The sequence below is a fragment of the Sphaeramia orbicularis genome, chromosome 6 (assembly GCF_902148855.1).
Source record: "Sphaeramia orbicularis chromosome 6, fSphaOr1.1, whole genome shotgun sequence".
Taxonomy (NCBI): Eukaryota; Metazoa; Chordata; class Actinopteri; order Kurtiformes; family Apogonidae; genus Sphaeramia; species Sphaeramia orbicularis.
Window position 1 is genome coordinate 37,542,538 of NC_043962.1, and position 20,457 is coordinate 37,562,994.

The 20,457-nt window shown below is 38.0% G+C and overlaps 1 protein-coding gene across 1 annotated transcript in view; it reads right to left on the reverse strand.

Annotated features, from left to right (window-relative positions):
* Positions 1–988: 988 nt before the first annotated feature.
* Positions 989–20,457, reverse strand: part of spg11 (SPG11 vesicle trafficking associated, spatacsin) — a 64,089-nt gene continuing 44,620 nt past the window's right edge. Inside the window, exons 28-40 of the mRNA XM_030136802.1 lie at positions 20,134–20,299; positions 18,119–18,333; positions 15,747–16,482; positions 14,921–15,066; positions 12,947–13,151; positions 12,704–12,838; positions 8,966–9,099; positions 8,084–8,203; positions 5,520–5,688; positions 3,622–3,698; positions 3,383–3,538; positions 1,435–1,586; positions 989–1,354 (exon numbers count right to left, since the gene is read on the reverse strand). Coding sequence (XP_029992662.1) covers positions 1,180–1,354; positions 1,435–1,586; positions 3,383–3,538; positions 3,622–3,698; positions 5,520–5,688; positions 8,084–8,203; positions 8,966–9,099; positions 12,704–12,838; positions 12,947–13,151; positions 14,921–15,066; positions 15,747–16,482; positions 18,119–18,333; positions 20,134–20,299 — 2,586 coding nt within the window. The 3' untranslated portion in view covers positions 989–1,179. The remainder of the gene's footprint in view (positions 1,355–1,434; positions 1,587–3,382; positions 3,539–3,621; positions 3,699–5,519; positions 5,689–8,083; positions 8,204–8,965; positions 9,100–12,703; positions 12,839–12,946; positions 13,152–14,920; positions 15,067–15,746; positions 16,483–18,118; positions 18,334–20,133; positions 20,300–20,457) is intronic.

The following is a 20,457-nucleotide window of genomic DNA, read 5'->3' on the forward strand; positions in this document are numbered from 1 at the left end:
ATGTTTTCCAAATGATGCTGAGCACTTGTTGGCCATCTGTGGTCCATCTCATGTCATTTAAATAAGAAGGTGAGTCCAAACTTTTGCCTGGTAGTGTATTAGGAATTGCATAACCCAATATCTTAACAATTCTTGAATATACATTATCCCTAAATGATGCAAGTTTAGGACATAACCAAAAGACATGTGCATGATTTACACTGACATCTCCACATTCTCTCCAACAAGGTTGAACTCTGGACATATATTTAGCTGTAATTTTAGGAGTTATGAAAAATTGAATTATATTTTCCCAGCAATGTTCCCTCCATGTTCTTGAAGTAGTTGACTGTTGAATTCTCCAGATATTGATCCATTCCTCCTCTGATACACATATTTCTAGTTCTTTTTCCCATTTTCTGTTTCACATCCAAAGTGTTCCAACCTCTCTTCCCCATTAAATGTTTGTAAAGAGATGATATACTTTATTTTTTAGACTGATATACTCCAATTATCATTTTTACAAGCTCACTGTTATTAGAATCAATATTGTGCTTTATTTTTTTGTTATAAAAGTCCCTTAGTTGTAGCTACCGAAAGTGATCTTGATTTGCCAAGTCAAACTCCTGTTTTAATTCTTGAAAACTTTTAAAGCAGCCGTCTTTAATTAGTACACACCCAGCCGTTATACCTTTATTAATCCACTGCTTATATCTCAAGTCCTGGGTACCTGGGGTAAAGTTTTTATTATAAGCAGGCCATTGAAGTAAAGGGAGGTCCCTTTCTAATTTGTATTTTCGTATTACACTTAGCCATGTTCCTAAGGTGAAACTAGTCACTGTATCTACTTGGTTGAGTTTGTTCTTGACTGTATCTGTCTCTGCAATAATACTTGAGATTTCTCTTCCCTGTATCACATGTTCAATACAGTTTGACATTTTACCACCTCGTCTGTCTCCATCTTTACAGTCTATGAACCATGATGTGACAGAAGAAACAAGCCTTGGCATGTGCTCATTTTTTATAAAGTATTTATTCATTCATTTTACACAAAATAGATACCAGGGTGTGTGATTTTGGTCCTACCACACAGTCCTAATTATGATTAAAGGTATTTTAGTTATTGGTTACGGTGTTCATCTGAGTAGTCGGTCAGTCAGTTGATTAAACATCAGTCCAGTCAGTCGGTCGTTCAGCTGATCAGCTGGCCAGCCTGTCATTCAAATAGCTGGACGTCTTGGCATCTTGCAGCATAGCTTTGGTGACGTCGTACAGATTCTGCTGATAGGCCAGTCTGTAGCGGCTGTAAACATCGTCGCAGTGCGTCAGGAGGCGCTTCACATTGGCAGTGACTTTACTAGGAGTCCCGTCCAGCCTGAAACGACAGACACACAATGACATGACAAAGACGAAAACTTATGTCATGAACATTGAAGCCACTGCTGATAAACTCACTTCTTGAAAATGTCTTCAAATAAGCTTGAAGTCAGTGGCCGGTGGCGTTTGAGCTCCTCCAGGTAAACAAAATCTCCATTCAGAATCACTTTCTGGTACAAAATCTCTGCCCAGTCTGGACTGTAGCTGTACGCCTCCGAAACCACAAACACCTGAAACCAAAGAGACAGCGATATAGTCTGGATTCAGTCTGATGCTCTGGACCAGGACTTGACAAGAGGATGGCATACATTAAAAAACATAAAATACGTAATTGACATCATGATCACTGCATATAAATCCAAAGTCACCTGCAGGACAGGAATTGCCCTGAATTTTGACACCAAGCACAACTTGCTTCTATAAATCCCATATTTTAGCCATAAATGGCTGAAATATGGGGGTGAAAACGTCCATATTTAATTTGAACATTTAACATAGAAGGATTTATAGAAGCAAGTTGTGCTTGGTGTCAAAATTTAGGGCAATTCCTGTACTTTCACATGGTGTCTTTTACTTTTAAATTTTGACACCAAGCACAACTTGCTTCGATAAATCCTTCTATGTTAAATGTTCAAATTAAATATGGACGTTTTTGGCTAAAATATGGGATTTATAGAAGCAAGTTGTGCTTGGTGTCAAAATTTAGGGCAATTCCTGTCCTTTCACATGGTGTCTTATTTTGTGATCCTACCTGTCCCACATGCTGATGTTGACCTTTGAATCCAAATGTTGGACAGATATTTTTGATTTTCAGCTGTTCATATATCATACATAACATAACATAGGATCTTCATTTTACACAGATATATTCCCTAAGTAGCCAAGATATAGCACATCAAATTTCTAACGAATATGATGATTAGTTTCTGTGTAATGAGTGGCCAAAAGTAGCATTTTAGAAGTTTGCGATGGATAAAATCTCAAATTTGTCATTCTCTGTAACATGCAATTATAAATTTTAAGTGAATATTTTCACATTTCTTAGGACTATATATCCCAGTGAAATGATTCTGAAAATTTCAGACCTCTAGCTCTTGTTGTTCAGAAGTTATAGAAGCCTGAAAATAGCTGAAAATGTCAAGTCTTAATTTTGGTCGCAATTTTAGGGTACCCCCTACCTACTTCAAATGGTCATAACTTTGGAACTATTTACAATTAAGCCTTGAAAATTTTGGATTTACCCATCATCTACAATGTTCTATAAGTATGTAAAAATTTAGAAAAATCTGAGAGGGTCAGGTGGGAAATTTTCTTAAAATCTGTGGATTTCATACGGACTGACCCATCAATTATTCACATGTATTTATCGGATTAGTGGATCAAGGTATTAACCCTTTCATGCATGAATTATGAGAACCTTAATCAAGACTTTTTTTCCTGAGTGTTTTTATTCCTCTTTAGGCATGGAAAAAAAACCAATGTGATTGATTTTTTTTAAAAATCAACCTGTTTTTCATGGAGTTACAAAAATGTCCACTCAGCTACACCATGAATTTTATTCTTGAAGCAAAGAAACATGTATTTAAAACCCAATATCATAAAGCGATATGAAAACAATGAAATGAAACCATGTTTAATGCAGCTAATCTGATGTTTTCTCACATTTTAACATATTCTAATACTAGTTATTACTCATTTCATGGAGATAATATGCAAAAAATAAATATTAACAATTGATTTCCACTCAAGAACCAATCAAGAACAGCAAAGTTACAATAATGGTATGAATTGCAGTTTATGAGATGATGCATAAGTGTCCACTGTGTTGGTTGATATGGAACTAAAACAACAAAACCCATGAATATACAAGAGTAAAGCTGTAGAGTAATTGTCCACTGTAGTGACCACTATGCATGAAAGGGTTAAAGGTATTAAACAGGTCAGTTCAGTAGATAATTTTGATCAACCAGTGGATGTTTGGGTTTTTATGGGTTAATGTATAGAAATGACTGGAACAGAGGTAAACCTGGTAGCATCGTGGCAGTGCAATGACAGCGTTCAGCAGATCTGCAGGTCGCAGGTTGATGAGTCGCAGGTTTGAGCCCTGGTTCAGGAAGTGGAGCTGTAAAGCTACGAGCTTTGCGGTCCGAACGCAGCGAGTCGCCTGACGTACACATGAGTCCTGCGAACACATGAGGTTAATGTCTCAGTTGTTGGGTGATTAAAGGTATAAACACTGTAGAAAACAGAGGAGGATTCTGGTACCTTAGAGTAGCTCTCTGCAGCGTCCTTCAACAAACCCAAAACCTTCACCAACAAACTCTTCAGATCCGGAGTCACAACTGTTCAACCATAAACCAACAATATTCAGATGTAAGTACACTGATACAAACTACACAAAGAAAGGCAACAAAACACTGTGTATTAACGACAAGAAACAGACACCAGCTCATAAAATATATATATTTTAAAAAAGGCTAATAATATATCTCATTACTTAAGCTTTTCCCTAGTTAACATGACTTTCCTGAAATTCTTTTTTGCACTTACACACTCCTGTTTGGCATCAAGATGAGGCCAGATAACGCTGTAAACGTATGGGGAGTATTCTAAGTGAAGTGAAGTTTTGTAAACCAAAAATATACAGTATTTCTTTTAAAAATGCACCTACGAAACTTATTTTGCTGCTACAAACCTGTTTATTTACTCTTACAAAATGTTTTCTGCGTTTACCAAACTTTTCTGTGGTTACAAAACATTCTGGCGTCTTTTGACATGGGGGCGGGGATAGAAAAGAGGCGTGTCCAGACCCGGTCCAGACAGGAAGCAATATGAGTGGTGATGGACAGACATCGCCTCATTCACTACAATGGAGCGATTGTGAAGTACCACCATAATGTGTCTGCTTCACCTTAACCCTTTCATGCATGAATTATGAAAAAAGGTATCTAGGTTTTTTTTAGATTGATTTTACTACTCAAAATTAGGCTAAAGTTGAAATGTATTTTGATTTTTTTTTTTTTAAATATTGTTTATTAAGAAGATATTTAACCTCCTGACACCCAGGAAAGTACACGTTTTGGCATTTTTTTTTTAGTTAAATAATTGCCTATATTGGAAACATCTTGATACAACAGTTTTTTTCAGATGCATTTTTTCTATGGAATGTCCTTTGCGATGGACAGTTTTTGTTTTTTGTTTGTTTGTTTTTTTGTATAAAGCTGTGAAACTTGTTCACAAACATGGACAGAAAACCATAGCTGGGTCCTAGGAGGTTAACTTTATAAGATCACAGAGCAGTCCGAATTATAAAACTAAAATGATACTTTTTTTTATCGTATTGCTTAGGGTCTATCAGACTGCTCCCATGTGGTTTGGAGAATATTGCTTTTATAACCCTTTGGAAAGTGAACTTAAACTATGTGTCCACAAATGTGGATGTCATGCATGAAAGGGTTAAATAACACCACTTATAATTATCCAGCAGAGTGAAGTTGGTTCTGTTCTCGAAACCAGTTCCGAGATCCATAAACAAAACCAGTTTTGTTTACAGAACTCAGAACTAAGTTGTGCTCCAAGCTCCAAGCCCCACGTCAAAAAGACGCCACAATGTTTTGTAACCGCAGAAAAGTTTTATGAATGCAGAAAGCATTTTGTAAAAGCAAAAAACGGGTTTGTAGGAGTAAAATAAGTTTTGTGGGTGTATTTTTAAACAGAAATATATATTTTTGGTTTACAAAACTTCACTTACGCTTACAATACTTCATGTACATTTAAAATGTTATCTGGCATTATCTTGATGCCATACACTCCTGCTCTTAGTTTAAAATGTTGTATTTTACTTGATTTCATAAACTCTGTGTTTTCTACATTAACTTTGTTTCATTCACAGGGTTTTATTTTCCATCTTAGGCACTGAATATATTATATCACCTTTGTGTTTCTTTTATTATTATTATAAAATAGGCTTTATTTGCAGACTTATGTTATAAAAATGGCAGGTTTTATATGTGTTCTTATGTTCATTCTACAGTATGTCTATCTCATGTGAAGGATTCATTTAGTCTCTCATCTCAAAGCACTGTGAACTGCATTTCTTACATGAAATTATTCTTGTTTTCATTAATATTATTGCCAGTAACGGTTGTGTCCTCCTTCCTCACCCCAGTCCTGAGACTCAATAATCTTCAGTTGTGTTCTCGCAGCCATCTCATGGTTTTCTCCGATCTCTCTCCTCATGCTGAAGCACAGCGCCACCATATTGTGTTTTTCGCTGTCTGCAGGGAGGCAGCGCTTAAGGTAATCCAGCAGAGCCGTCTTCAGACTGGAGCTCTGCAACAGCGGAACATTGGGCATTAAGGTGAGGAGAATGAGGCTACGACATGGTTATGAAGCATAATATGAAGACCTCTACTTTCAGGGTTTGTAACCATTGTTCAAGGTCAAATTCAAGCATTTTTCGAGCACTTTTAAGGGTCCTTTTCAAATTTTTCCACCCCAGCACTTAATCACTGTAGTAAAATACATATCTACAGGAATACATATAGTCATGATTGGTTTTTTTTCAGTTTTTATCACAATGATGCACATTTTAAGTTTAAAAATTAAAGAACACAAAGTTTTATCCAAAAAAAGATTAGCCACTTGGTGCTCTTCAGGCACACTCGCACCCAGCCAAAGATAAAAATGTACCTGGAGTCAACCTGAGAGCACCTGCTAATTTTCCTTTTTGACATAAAGTTTTATTTTTTAAATGTATCACCTCTCTGTTAGTAGCTTTGGTTTGGCATCTAACCTGGTAGAGTTAATATTAAAAATAAAAAAATCACATCAGAGTTATAATTACAAGCACTTAAACTGAAATTCAGGCACTTTTCCAGGGTTCGTACACATTTTTAAATTTGTGCTTCAAAAATAAAAAATGGATTGGATTTTTCAAGGTCAAATTCAAGCACTTTTAAGGGTCATTTGCATGTTTTTCCAGCACAGCACCGTACCACTGGGGAAAAACACATAACTACAGGAATACATATACTTATGTTTTTGTTTTGTTTTTACCCTTCCCCCCCGAAGGGGAGGAAAGGGTTATTGTTTTTTGTTTGGTTTGTTTGTTTCTTTGTTTGTTGGTTAACACCCTAGCAGCAAAAAATATTGGTTGAATTCATACCAAATTGGGTTTATAGATTGCCAGTGACCCAGAATAGATGTCATTAAATTTTGGGAAAAGTATGTCGTAGTTAACATTTTTTATGATTTTTTTTTAATTCTTTTTTTTTTCTCCCATTTACTTCTAATGGGTGAAATATCAAATGTCTGTAGCAATGAAATTATTGGTTGAATTCATACCAAATTGGCTTTATAGATTGCCAGTGACCAGAATAGATGTGGTTATATTTTGGGAAAAATAGGTCAAAGTTCAAATTTTTTATGAATTTTTTTAATTCTTTTTTTTTCTCCCATTTACTTATAATGGATGAAATTTCAAAAGCTTATAAAAACATCAATTTTGTTTCAATTTCCTTCAAACTTGGCACATATATAGAGGCAACTGATATGCTGACATCAGCACACGCATAGACATGATGACACCAGCTGGATCGATGCCAAAACAAGCTACAATACGTGTGATGGGTGGGCCAAGCACCACTTGTGTCGCTTCCTTTTTCGATGTACATTGTAGTATGCTATAAACATCTGAAAGTATGTTTCAGAAAAGCAAAAAGTTTAGATTTAAAGGAGAACACAAAGTTTTATCAAAAAAAGCGAAGCCACTTAGTGTTCTTCTACCTACCTGAAAACACCCGCTAATTTTCTTTTTTGGCATCAAAGTTTTATTTTTTAAATGTATCCCCTCTCTGTTAGTAGCTTTGGCTTGACATCTAACATGGTAGAGTTAATATTGAAAATAAACAGATAAATCACATCACAAAGTTTTAATTGCAGGCACTCTCAAGCACTTAAAAGGTGCTGGAGACTTTCGTGACCAATTTTTCATCAAATCTGTCAAACCTCAGTCATAGCCTGAGTATCATGAATCTGTAAGTCTTTCTGTGATTACTCACCTGAATCTCTTGCATTACGGTGAACAATTTTGAAGTGCCATCCACCATAAACAAACCATGTGTTTACAAACAGTCGGCAGGTAACTCGGGCATCTTCGGAATTTTGTCGTCACGTACTTTGTGGGAAAGGGAGGTCTGTGCAGCCGCCTAGCAGCGACAGCGGCAGTGCAACCATATAATATTGTATGGATGAAAGAAACACGACGCAGAAACAGCTGGAGGAATATGCATAGAGGGAATGGAGCTCCTGCTGTTTCCGCGTTGTGTCTTTAGTAGCTGCCACTGCTAGGCGGCTGTGCAAAACTCCATTTTCCACAATGCATGTCATGACAAAATTCCAAAGATGCCCGAGTGACCTCCCGGCTCTGTTTGTAAACACACGGTTCGTTTATGGTGGATGGCACTAAGAAACTGTTCACTGTGATGCAAGAGATTCAGCTGAGTAATCACAGAAAGACTAACAGATTTGTGACACTTAGGATATGACTGAGGTTTGACAGATTTGATGAAAAATTGGTCATGAAAGTCTCCCGCACCTTTAAACTAAAATTCAAGCACTTTTCAGACCTTGAAAACACAACATTGAAATTCAAGCATTTTCAAGGATTTCAAGCCCCCGTACAAACCCTGTAGTTTACATGGATCACAGTGTAAGGATGTCGAACCTGTCCTCTGTCCGTGTCCATCTTCTTCCTCAACAGCATCTCAAAACGATGGTTCTGATGCAGCAGGTCAAAGATGTACGTCATCTCATTATACCGGCCGATACCCGTTAGCAGTCGCACCTACACACAACCGCACATAAGTAAGTAAGTAAGTAAATTTTATTTATAGAGCACTTTTCACAGACAGAGTCACAAAGTGCTTTATCAATTCAAATCAGAATCAAATTAAGTTTACAGAGACCCAACAGAATCCTTCAGGAGCAAACACTTGTGATTGGTGACAGTGGCGAGGAAAAGCTTCCCTTTAACAGGCAGAAACCTCGAGCAGACCCAGACTCCTGAAGGATGGCTGTCTGCCTTGACCAGTTGGGGTTAAAGAGAGAGAGAGAGAGAGAGAAGGAGGAGAAAAGAGAGAGCGATAGAGATATAGAGAGACTGGGGTGGGGGTGGGGGGGGATGACACATGGAGTACGTTATGATGAATACATAGAGTGTAATCAGTTTGTGGTGGTCCTGGGTCAGGTGGGAGACTAAAAAGCCTTTTTGAACAGGAGGGTTTTGAGGTGTTTCTTAAAGCTCTCTACAGAGTCCATGGACCGTAGGTGTAGAGGCAGGTCCTTCCATAGACGTGGTGCCACAGCTTTAAAAGACCTGTCACCGCGTGTGCTAAAACATGGCTCGTTTTAGCTTACAGTGGAATCAAAACCTGGAAACTCTACCATGAAGACTAACATGTTGTCCTGGTTCAACAGTAGCAGCTGTTTGAACCACATATGTCCTGCGTACGCATTATTGAACACCAATAAGCGCATGAAGCAAAAATGATGCTTACTACCCCATGTCTTAGGAGAAAGTGTGTGATTATAAGTGTGTGGGTCTTACCAACAGACTGTAATGTTCTCCTGGGGCGAGGTAGGTGTGGCTGAGGTGACGGGCAGCCTGCAGGACCCTGACGATCCCCTCCATGTTACAAGTGAGGCTAAAACAGTCATGGGTGACAATCAGCAGCTCCACGACTAAAAGACAAGAAAGATAAGTGATGATTTTTTTCTCAATTGGATCTTAACACTTTCAGTGCCATGGGCCGATTAAATCGGCTTTACGAATACAACCTGTAAAGTGCCACGCGCCGATCAGATCGGCTTTGGAGAACACGCCATATTTGAATGAATGAATGAATGAATGTTTATTTATTTCAGTTAAATACAAGATACAAAACACACACATATAAAAAAGACAACAAAACAAAACACCTACATATTAAAAAAGAAACAAACAAGCATAAAATTAACACATTTTGTAACTGAAAAAGGAAGAAGCTGAAGCCGGAGGCTTATTTCTGCTTCTCCTATTTACACCCTTAGTCCATGTCCACACCTTAAGTTGCAACAGATAAATACTTAAACTTAAATTATACTACATTCAGTGTAATAAGTTATTTTGTAAACATATTACTCTCATAGCCCTTCATAATTTGACCAATTAAATTCTTTTTGAAACTCAACAGTGAGCTACACAATTTCACTTCATCCTTCAATTCGTTCCATAGCTTGACACCAATAACTGAAACACTGTGATATTTAACGTTTGTTCTTACTTTACACTTTTCAAACACAAACATCCCTCTTAAATTATAATGTCCTTTTCTTAACTTAAAGATTTTCTGAATACAAAAAGGAAGGTTTTTACTTTTAACGTGAAACATAAATTCCATTGTTTTTAAATATACAATGTCAAGAAATTTTAGCAAACCAGATTCTACAAAAAGTGGATTACTTGATTGGAGATAACCAGCTTTGTTTATGACTCTAATAGCTTTTTTTTGGAGTTTAATTATTGGGTCTAAATTAGTCTTATACACATTGCCCCATATTTCCACACAATATGACATATATGGCATTACAAGTGAACAATACAACATATGCAAACATTTTTTGCTTAACAAGTCTCGAGTTTTATAAAGAATCGCAACAGCTTTGGACATTTTGCGTTTGATATATTCTATTTGTGGTTTCCAACAGAGTTTATGGTCAATAATCACTCCCAAAAATTTTGTTTCATACACCCTTTCAATTTCAATTTCATTAATTTTCAGTTTTATATCATCACTTCCCCTAGCACCACCAAAAACCATAAATTTTGTTTTATCTTCATTAAGTGATAACTTATTTACATCAAACCATTTGTTTGTTTGTTTGTTTGTGTACAAACAAACCATCCACCCCCATTTCTTTCTCACATTTCGATGACGTTCTTTTTGTGTCCCCCTTTTGAGACCAATCAGACGGGAATTTGAGGTCACGCAACCGAATAATATTTTTATATCTTTTTAATGTTTCTTATTCTCCGGTGTTTCATCAGAGGGAGCCCTCCATGCCGGGGGGCGGCTGTGGACTCTGGGGGCTGTGGCGCCTTCTCTCACTGGGGTCCGCTCCTTTCTGGTGGGTGGGGGTCCCAGTTGGCCCTCTCCCACTAGTTGGGATGCGGGGCTGTGTTGCTGGTGCCTGGTCGCCGGGGTCGGCGGCTGCCTCCTGGTGCGGATGGCTCCCTGAGACAGCGCCTCCTAAATTGATGTTTTACTTTTACTTGTACAATTTTGTTCTGGTCTACCCGTGCTCAGTCAGTCTTCTTAAGTATGTGTGAGCTTGTGGGTTTGCATGTATGTGTGTGTGTGTGTGTGTGTGTGTGTGTGCGGGTGAGTGGGTGGGTGTGGGTGGGGGGCGGTACTGATTTTTAAACTGATATGTAAAGCACTTTGTGCTACAGTTTTTAATGTATGAAAAGTGCTATATAAATAAAGATTATTATTATTATTATTATTATAAATTATGCAAATTACGATCAATAATGAATTGGCTGCGTCCGGTGCGTTTTGAATCTAATCAGCAATCGGTCGGATGTTACCGAGCGGTTTCCTGCAGGATTCTTCAAATATTATAAGAACGACGCGAAATACTGAAAAACGGCCAAATTCTGTGGCACTTTTAAGGCTTATTAGCCCCTTAACTGTCTGGCACCGAAAGAGTTAAAAAAGCCGGCAAAGACCAAAAGCATCAACTGATATAAATAGTTTAATAATTTTTCAATCAATAATCCTACCAATACACTGAAATAATTACAAGTAAAATGCATTTTTTAGCTTTTCACAGCAGCAGATTTGACTCATTTGGACGTTCAGAGGCTCCACAGTGAACGTGGAAACACCATCATCTTCTGGTGCATTGATTCACCAGTGAAACCCATGGAGTTAATACTGGTTATAGATGCTTGTTTTATATTCAGTTAATCATATATTTTGCTGAAAACATCACTTTTGCTTCTGTTTTCTCTGTTCTCATAAAATAAACCTTATGAATTTACTATAAGCTTTTATGAACACATACATGGTCAGTAAATTAACACAGGAAAAGACTTGAAGAGGGAAAAATAATAAATGATATCTCATGCAAAAAATTCATTTTGACGTCACCACAAACATAGTTCTATGTCTTTAAGAGTTAAATAAATTATGTTCTATGACACCTAACCTATGATTACACAGAACTGTTTGGAAGTCTTTAATATATTAATAAATATTCTCTAAATCTGTCAAGAACACTAACAACTACACAGGACAACTCTACAGTAATTAGCCAAGTAAACAAAAAAAAAATCATAGAAATCATAAATGCAGCTCTACTGTACTCTAATATCTAATAATCATATACCACTTGCATCATCTTTAAAAAGAATAATTCCATGATGTACATGTGTTACAGTGTTTACTGTGGAAAAACATAGTTTTGTTATATTAGTAACAGGCTGCTCCTGCAGTGGTGAGGGACCGGGGGTTCAGGGGGCAGATGCGAACATTTATATGATGGTTTTGGTCTGGGTTCCAGAACTGTTCCAGCTCTAGCAGGGTTCCTACAGGTTTCTACAAGTCAAATTTAAGACTTTTTAAGACCTTTTTAAGACTACTTCGAACAGAAGTTAATGCCCATGTCACAGCCTTACTGGCAACAATTCATGACTCCTAGAATCCTACTGTATAATGCACGTTCTGTGTCCGTCCAATCGATGTTGCAGCACAGGAGGGCTTTTGTATGGATTTTCCTCAGCCTTCACAGGCCCGATCGCTGCCAAACCCACCAAATGAATAGAAACGTTACCTGACTATCTACTAGGCACAATTTTATGTCTGTATTCAAATGTTGTGAGGTATTCTGGGTGATTTTAGCCTCTCATGCTATCGTACAATGGCACCATGGGTACAATGCCGCTAGTTTATGAAAATGTACACCTTGATTCCCACTGTTCCGAGTCATTTCTCACCAGGAGCTGCAAAGTTAGTGATAATTGGTCCCTAATTTCAATATAAATTTTCAGGTTGGAACGGGTGGACCTGAGTCGACTGACGTTACTTTCTTTGCAGTTTGGACATTTCCCAGACACATTTAAACACAACACATTGAACAAGTTTATAGTAACATAACTTGAGACCTACCATAGAAATGTAAAACCTTTTTTAAGACTTTTCTAAGGTATTAAATGCAGATTTGTAAATTCAAGACTGTTAAGACTTTTTAAGACCCTGTGGGAACCCTGTCTAGTGTGTGTGTGTGTGTGTGAGAGACGTACTGCAGCTCAGGTCTCTCAGAGGAACTGTGTTCAGGTTTTCCAGTAATTTGACTCCAACCAGGTTGGGGTCTTCACAGAGTTTGATCAGCTGCATTAGCGTGTCCCGCCCCTCTGACGGCCTATACACCTGCCTCTCTGCCGGGGAAAAGGATACAGAACAAACCATTGATATGTTCAGATTTTTACACTTCTTCTTATGTACATTCACAGATACTCGCAGAACTGTGTGGGTTGTAATCTTACCAGGTTGCAGCTCCTGTGTGGAGGCCAGCAGCGCCTGGACGACAGCTGAGGAGATGAGCTCGGACACAGTGTCTGCGCTGAGGCCTTGAGCTTTGATCAGGGCCTGAGCCTTCCTGAAGCGCTCTGGTTGGTCGGACAGCAGCAGCTTCTCCAGGATGGAGCGGGGTTCCTCACTGCAGATCTGACTGAAGGAACACTGCAGCTCCTGGACACACACACAAAGTTACACACAATCACCTGACAGGTGGATTTAATGCCTGCACAGATTGTTGTGGAGGATGAGCAGCTCTTACTTCACCGCTGTCATGTTATACATTTGGATTTACTAATGTTCGTTTTGTAAAGCAATCAGTTCATCACCAGTGATAACTAGATTTATATTTATAAAAGGAAAAGGAAAAATACCAAGGAACAAAGCAGCGGTCAGCAGTTACAGGAAAAACTACAAAGGGCTTAAATATTCCAGGTTTGCTTATTTGTTTCATAAATAAACTCATGTAAATCAAGAATGAGTTTATTAAGCAGTTAGTGTTTAAGTAGGTTACATGTCATAGAAGCAGGGCTGCGACAATTAAATTTTTTTTAGGACGATTTTTAAAAAAGGGAAATTATTAAATCAATTTAATCTCTCTTGTGTCTCCGGCTTGTGCGTCTCCAGGGCTACCATAGGCTCCTCCTCCTAACTGTGAGAGTGGCTTTCACAGAAGTCCATTTAATGACCATGGACCTTAAATCTGTGATGAGTCCGCAGTAGGTATACCAATGTAAGCCGTGGTCCACGCATGGATGCCCCAATTCAAACCTGCGTGAAGTTGGCCCCCCACCCAACGAAAATCTCTGGATAAATAGTCTCATTCGTTTTTGTTCATTTGTGCTGGTTTGTGCTGTTAAAATTTTTGTTTGTGCTATTATAGTTATTAACAATTCTTTTATAGGTCATTCTGAGGTCAGCCAGCCCCCCACTTGCTCCAAATTTAACCGAAATGATGGCGTTTGTTTGTGCTGGTTTGTGCAGTTAAAATTTTCATTTGTGCTGTTATGGTTTTATAGATATTACAAGATTTATTTTCAGCCGATGACATCACACAGCCCCCCACTTCCTCTAAATTGAGAGGAAATGGTTGCGTTTGTTTGTGCTTCGTTTGTGCCGTTTAAAGTTTCATTTGTGCTGTTAGCATTAACCCTGTTCCCCTCAGCTCCAAGTTAACTACAAGAAATTATTTTGTCCGTGTTTCCCGTTCATTAAAATGCGTTAAAAACAGCTGAAGCACAAACCAGATTCTAGAGGTTATGCTGTGGTCCATGCTCGTCTTTTTTCCTCCTAGTTCTATCTGTTTGGGTGCGTTTTTTGGGGGCTGAGTGACGTCATTGGCTGAAAATAAATCTTGTAATATCTATAAAACCATAACAGTACAAACGAAAATTTTAACTGCACAAACCAGCACAAACAAACGACACCATTTCGGTTAAATTTGGAACAAGTGGGGGGCTGGCTGACCTCAGAATGACCTATAAAAGAATTGTTAATAACTCGATAACTATAATAACGCAAACGAAAAGGAGCCCAGACAGCCCTCTCCCCAGATGCATCCACCAGATCTGGGGGAATCCTGAGGCTTTCCCAGGCCAGCCCAGAGATCTAATCCCTCCAGTGTGTCTTGGGTCGGTCTCCTCCACGCATGGATCCCCCAATTTAAATAGAACCACATGGGGATCACTCATATTACACGGTCCATGCACGTATGACTGATGCCTGTCACTGACTTACACTGGTATGACTTCTGTGGAGTTTTTGGGGATTCATTGTGGGCTGCTCACAAAAACAGCACGTCAACTTCTGTTGTCTTTTATAGTTTTACCCAAATATCAAAATTGAAAATCGAGTTTTTGGAGGAAAAAAAATGAGGATTTTATTTTTGGCCAAAATCGTGCAGCCCTATACAATATAGAAGCAGTTCATTTCTGGACTGGTACCTTAGAAAGCTGGTAGAGGCTGAGGACTTGTTTGCAGTAGTTTCCACCATGACGACACTGGTCCACCAGTCTCTGAAGACAGATGGCAACCTCGTCCTCAGGTAGAGGAAACATGATAAAAGATGACAGGCTGCTGAATGAGGTAGCTGGAGATGAGAAATAGAAAAGAAACATTAAAAAAGTGTGATAATAGTGTTTTTCAAGCAGTATCTCAGTCATAACATGATCTTACTGTTCAACAGGATGCCACTGAATTGTTTGTCTGATCTTTTTTGCATGTGTAAAACAAAGATCACATGAGTATAATTGACACCTCATCGTCGTGGTAATTGGACGATGTGTTTTTAACTTCCTCTAGGTTTGATTTCAGGTCACAGCCTTTTTCAGTTTGTATTCTTTTTGCTTTTACTCTGTAAATTGGGTCTGTGTTAACTTTGTTCCAAAACAGCTTTAGTTTTTGAACTGCTACTGTTATCAGCTTATCAAAACTCAACTTTACCCTTGGCCAGTCATTATTGCTTCAAGCCAAGGCAATTGTTAACATTTGCTAATCTGTCAATCATCAGGATTATCCAACCAGACAGATTTTTTATGATCAATGGGGCAAAAAGAACCCATTAAATTTAGTTCATTTTATAAGACAGAAAACAGACCGCTAACATAATCTAGCATCAGGTTCTCAAAAGTGAGACAGAAAAAGCTAATTGAATAAAAATCTGAAACACAATCTGGAGCTGTCAAAGACCAAGAACAATAAAAATAAAGGACAAAATGTTAATTAAACTTAATTTGAGTTTTTCCATGTATATAAGGTCAGAGAACGTACAGCTTTTGATGCCCTTCACTGATGCCGCTTCTGATGCATCTTCTTGCGGTTCTGGACTCAGTTCTCCAGACGCCAGACCTCGGCAGCGCAGCACCACCCACACGTCTGGATGATACAGACAGAAATAACGGCAGGCCCGGCTGGCTTCATGGATACCGCCCTCATCCAATAACTGACCAATCAGAAGAGCCAGAACCCTCCTCTCCTCTGAACTCAACACAGGGTCAACATTCAGCTCCTCCTGGTCCTCAGATGGACCTGGGAGCCCATCAAGACTAAGACAGGTCACGGTGTTCAGGCCTGAAATATTGGAGAAAGAGAACTCCTTCATGAGCGCTTCATACGTGTTCATCTCAGACGTGACGGTCGGCGGTGGCAAATTAAACACGCTCTCCTTCTCCATGGCGACCATCAGGATGTGTTGGCGGACTCTGCTGACCCACAGCTTTTTCTCCAGACTCTCCAGGGTGGACACTGGAGTCGGGCTCAGCTGTGAGAGCCAGTGAGAAGCGAGTCCGAGCAGCAGACAGTGTTCCTGCACGTCCAGCAGCTCCGTCTGATCCTCTGACCGGTCCGTGGTCCTGGTTTCAGCCTGTGACAGGAAAAACTGGGACGCAGATTCTGGATCAGTGCAGTCGGCTGTTAGCTGGTCATGACACCGCTTCCAGAAAGTGACTCGTGTCTCCAACCTCTTCCACTGCCGCTTGGCCTTCTGGGAGTTTACCTCCTGTAGAAGCTGTAGGAAAGAGAGAAAACACATCGCAATAATGATCTGAGTAACACAAACACACAGTTCTTTAAGAAGTACTTAAAAATGCTAATATCACACTGTGAATTATTCTTATTTTTATTATTATTATTTCATTATGACTATTACTGTCATCATCTTATTCTAACTTTTATCCTGTGATTATTAAACTATACATACATAGCATAGACAGTATGCACGAAGCTTGCTCTTGGCAACATGTTGAGAATAGATTATTAAAGAGCCTCCTGGTCTTTGTACAGTCGTGAAAAAAATTATTAGACCACCCTTGTTTTCTTCAATTTCTTGTTCATTTTAATGCCTGATATAACTACAGGTACATTTGTTTGGACAACTTTAATGATAACAACAAAAGTAGCTCATAAGAGTTTAATTTCAGAGCTGATATCTAGCCATTTTCCATGTTTTCTTGATAAAAACCAAAATCACTTCAGTTCTTACATCAATATCTATGGCATTGTACTGACAAAAACAGTGCTTTTAGGCATTCCATGTTTTCTTTTCTGTCTGTTTTAGTCACATGATACACACAGGAGTTAGTACTTGATTGCATAACCAATATTTTTGATGACTTCTGATGGTCTAATAATTTTTTTCTGTGACCGTATGTATCAATATGAAGCCTAGAATTTTGCATTCAAAAATAAATTATGTGGATAACAGACATGGTTATTCTACCAGGTAACGGACAAATGGTGACACAGTTGTTTCTGTAACTGGAACATGTGCAATGAAAAAAAAAAAAAAATCTAACAATATAAGAAGTTTTTAAATTATTCTTAAGAAAAGACTAAGTAAGAATCTGTCCAACTTTGAAAGACATTTGTAAGTTACAATACATTTTGTACATGTTTTAATTGTTTTATTATAAGGCACTGTAGCCATTTTGTAAACTTCTCTTTATATATGTGCATTAAAATGATGCATGTGCTATTTTAAGTGATGGATCCCAGGATGACTAGTTGTTACCTTGGTAGCAACTAATGGTAATCCATTTTAAACAAATAAACATATCATATACATACATAAAATATAATTAGCTATTTATTATTATTATTATTACTTTATTATTACCATATTGCTACTTGTTGTTTCTACTAGTAGCCTACTTTACAATGTACAATTGCCTATTTTTTTCAATACTGTTTTCTTTTTAAGAGTTATTGATTTGCTATTTTCTTGTAGTATTTCTTGTGTGTATATCTGGTGTTTTGTCGCCTGTTGGAACCTCAATTTCTTGAGTGCTCTGCATAAAGGATTAATAAAGTTCTATCTAATTTAATCTAATCTAATCTAATCTGAGAACACTCAAGTAAAAGTATCCAAGTATTATTATTAAGATACACTCGTTTACTGGATATTTTCATTTACAGCAAAACCTTATCTTTTTAAAGCATTTATTTAGTTTATAAAGGAGGAGAATGTTAAACTCAACTCATAAAAGAATATAGTTTATATCAAACACTAACAATCAATAAATATGGAAAAATGTGGTTTTCACTGATCAGGAAGGCAAACTGATAACCAGTGGTTAATTTTACTATAGTAGATTAGCAGTGTTTTATTGTAATTAAATAAGTATGTATTGTGTGCTGAAGTAGACCTGGCTGAGCAGCAGACGGTGGACAGGCAGACCGGCCAACAGGGCCACCTGCCTGGCCTGAGTGTAGCGCCCCCTGGCCTGCAGAGCGTCCACTGCGGCCTGGAATTCCTCCTGTTGGACCGACGTAGAAGTGCTGTGCAGCAGCCGTGTAGACAGGGTGACATCTGATCCCTGCAGCAGCTGACTGAGCTGACTGAGCTTCCTGAAGTCTGGACCTGAATGTACATACAACCACAGAGGACACAACAACCGCTCTAGGATTACAAGTCACGTAAAAAAAAAAAAAAAACACTTTAAAATAAACAACTGATAGTAGAGTTTGTCTAAACTGTAGCTAAATTACTGATAAGTCTCATTAGTGGCCAAAGAGATGTGTTCAGACTTCTTATTTTGTCTGTGCAGTTTAACTCATAAAGACCCAAACAGCCACCAACGACCAAAATCATCTACTGATCTACACTGTTTAATATCTGCTGATCCACTAATCCTATCATTACATGTAAATAACTGGTGCAAAATACAATTTATCATCTTTTCATGGTCATCAGATATGACCCATTTGGACGTTCAGAGGTTCCGTAGTGAATGTGGAAACACCGTCATCTTCTACAACATTGATTCACCAGTAAAACCCATGGAGTTGGATCAATGACAGTAGATGGACACACTTGGTTTATGTTCAGTTAATGATAGATTTTGTTGAAAAAGCCACGTTTTCTTGATTTTTCTCTGTTTCTGATATTATGACAATCAACTTTAATCTGAACTTTTATGAACATCTACATCAGAGGTCGGAAACCTTAAACACTCAAAGAACCATTTGGACCCATTTCCCACGGAAAAGAAAACACCGGGAGCCACAAAACCCTTATGACAACTCAAATGAATATAACACTGAATATATCTTTTTTTTTTTTTTTTTACCTTTATGCTATGTATAAAAAAGACTATATTGCATTGCATTTATGAAATCAACATACTGCTATAGAGAAAACCAAATTTTCTTCCTCCAATCAATAAAAACATTTTGAACTCATTTTGAAAAAAAAGACGCTGGGTCAAATAAAATACACAATGTGTATTTGAGTCCTCCTTGTACAGTATTTATGCAATAAAAAGCTGAATTTTAACTATCCACCTGCAGCAAAACAAACAGGAGTGCCAACTTGTGAGGCATTATTAAGAAAGTTGATGTTTAGTTTTATGTGTCGCCTGGATGAATCAGAGAACCACATTATAGAAGCTCTAGTTAGCCCCCTGAAAAGCTGCTATTATTTTACCTCCAAACTGAGACGGCATTGGTGCAATAGTTTGTATATTTTAGAATGTGCTTATTTTTTTTTATCTCCTTTTTATTCTTTTTTATTCGTTTTATTCTTTTTTTATCCTTTTTATTCTATTTATTCTGTATGTTTCTGTGTGTCATCCTTTTATCACATTCAGCGTGCAGTCTGTCAGCTGTCATCCTGAATAAAAAAAGGACTATTTCACTCAACAATGTCAAATATGGAGTCTCACTTCATTTGTCATTCTAAGCAAGAACATCTTCATCAACAACAGTATCTTCAAGATTAGCTGTCCAGCGTTTCAAACTTTCATACCGTTTAAACCTTTTGCCAGTATTTTATTGAGCGACAAAAAATTTAACATGTTTCATTTTAACGTTACAAGATCACCATAACCTTCAAATTTAGAATTACATCTAAAAAACTAACGGACTAAAATAAAATTAATTTAAATTAAATACTCATTATTAATTTTCCCAAAGCCACAGGGAGTGGCAGCAGAGGGATGAAAGAGCTGTGGGTTGCCGACCCCTGATCAACATGATCAGTGAATTAAATATAGGAAAATACCGGATTTTCACTGAAAATACAGAGGATAATATATGGTGATAAATCCCTTAAAAAAGTTAAATTGAAAGAAAAATTATTTTTGGGAATTGACACAAAAGTAGCACTGGCTCTTCATGGGTTAAAAAACATGGAATTTAACACTTTTAATACAGGTCTCACCATTTGATTTTAGGAACTTATCCACATCTGCCAGGAGCTGCAGCAGACGGTGGAGGTCGTACTGAGAGGAGCAACGCTGCAGCATAGTGAGGAGGAGCACAGAGGCCTGGCTCTCCACCCACTGCAGAGGAAGACCACCAGGGGGCGGTGGGCTACTGTTTCTGAGCTAGAAGTGGAAGGAAGCAGATTAGAGAGGGTAAGCACAATGCACTGTACATGCCAAGCACATGTCTCTAATTATGTGTTTAAGTGAAGAGCTGACTTATAAGGCTGCTTCCATGCTTTACAGTCACATCAATAACCTGCCATACTCATTTAACAGGA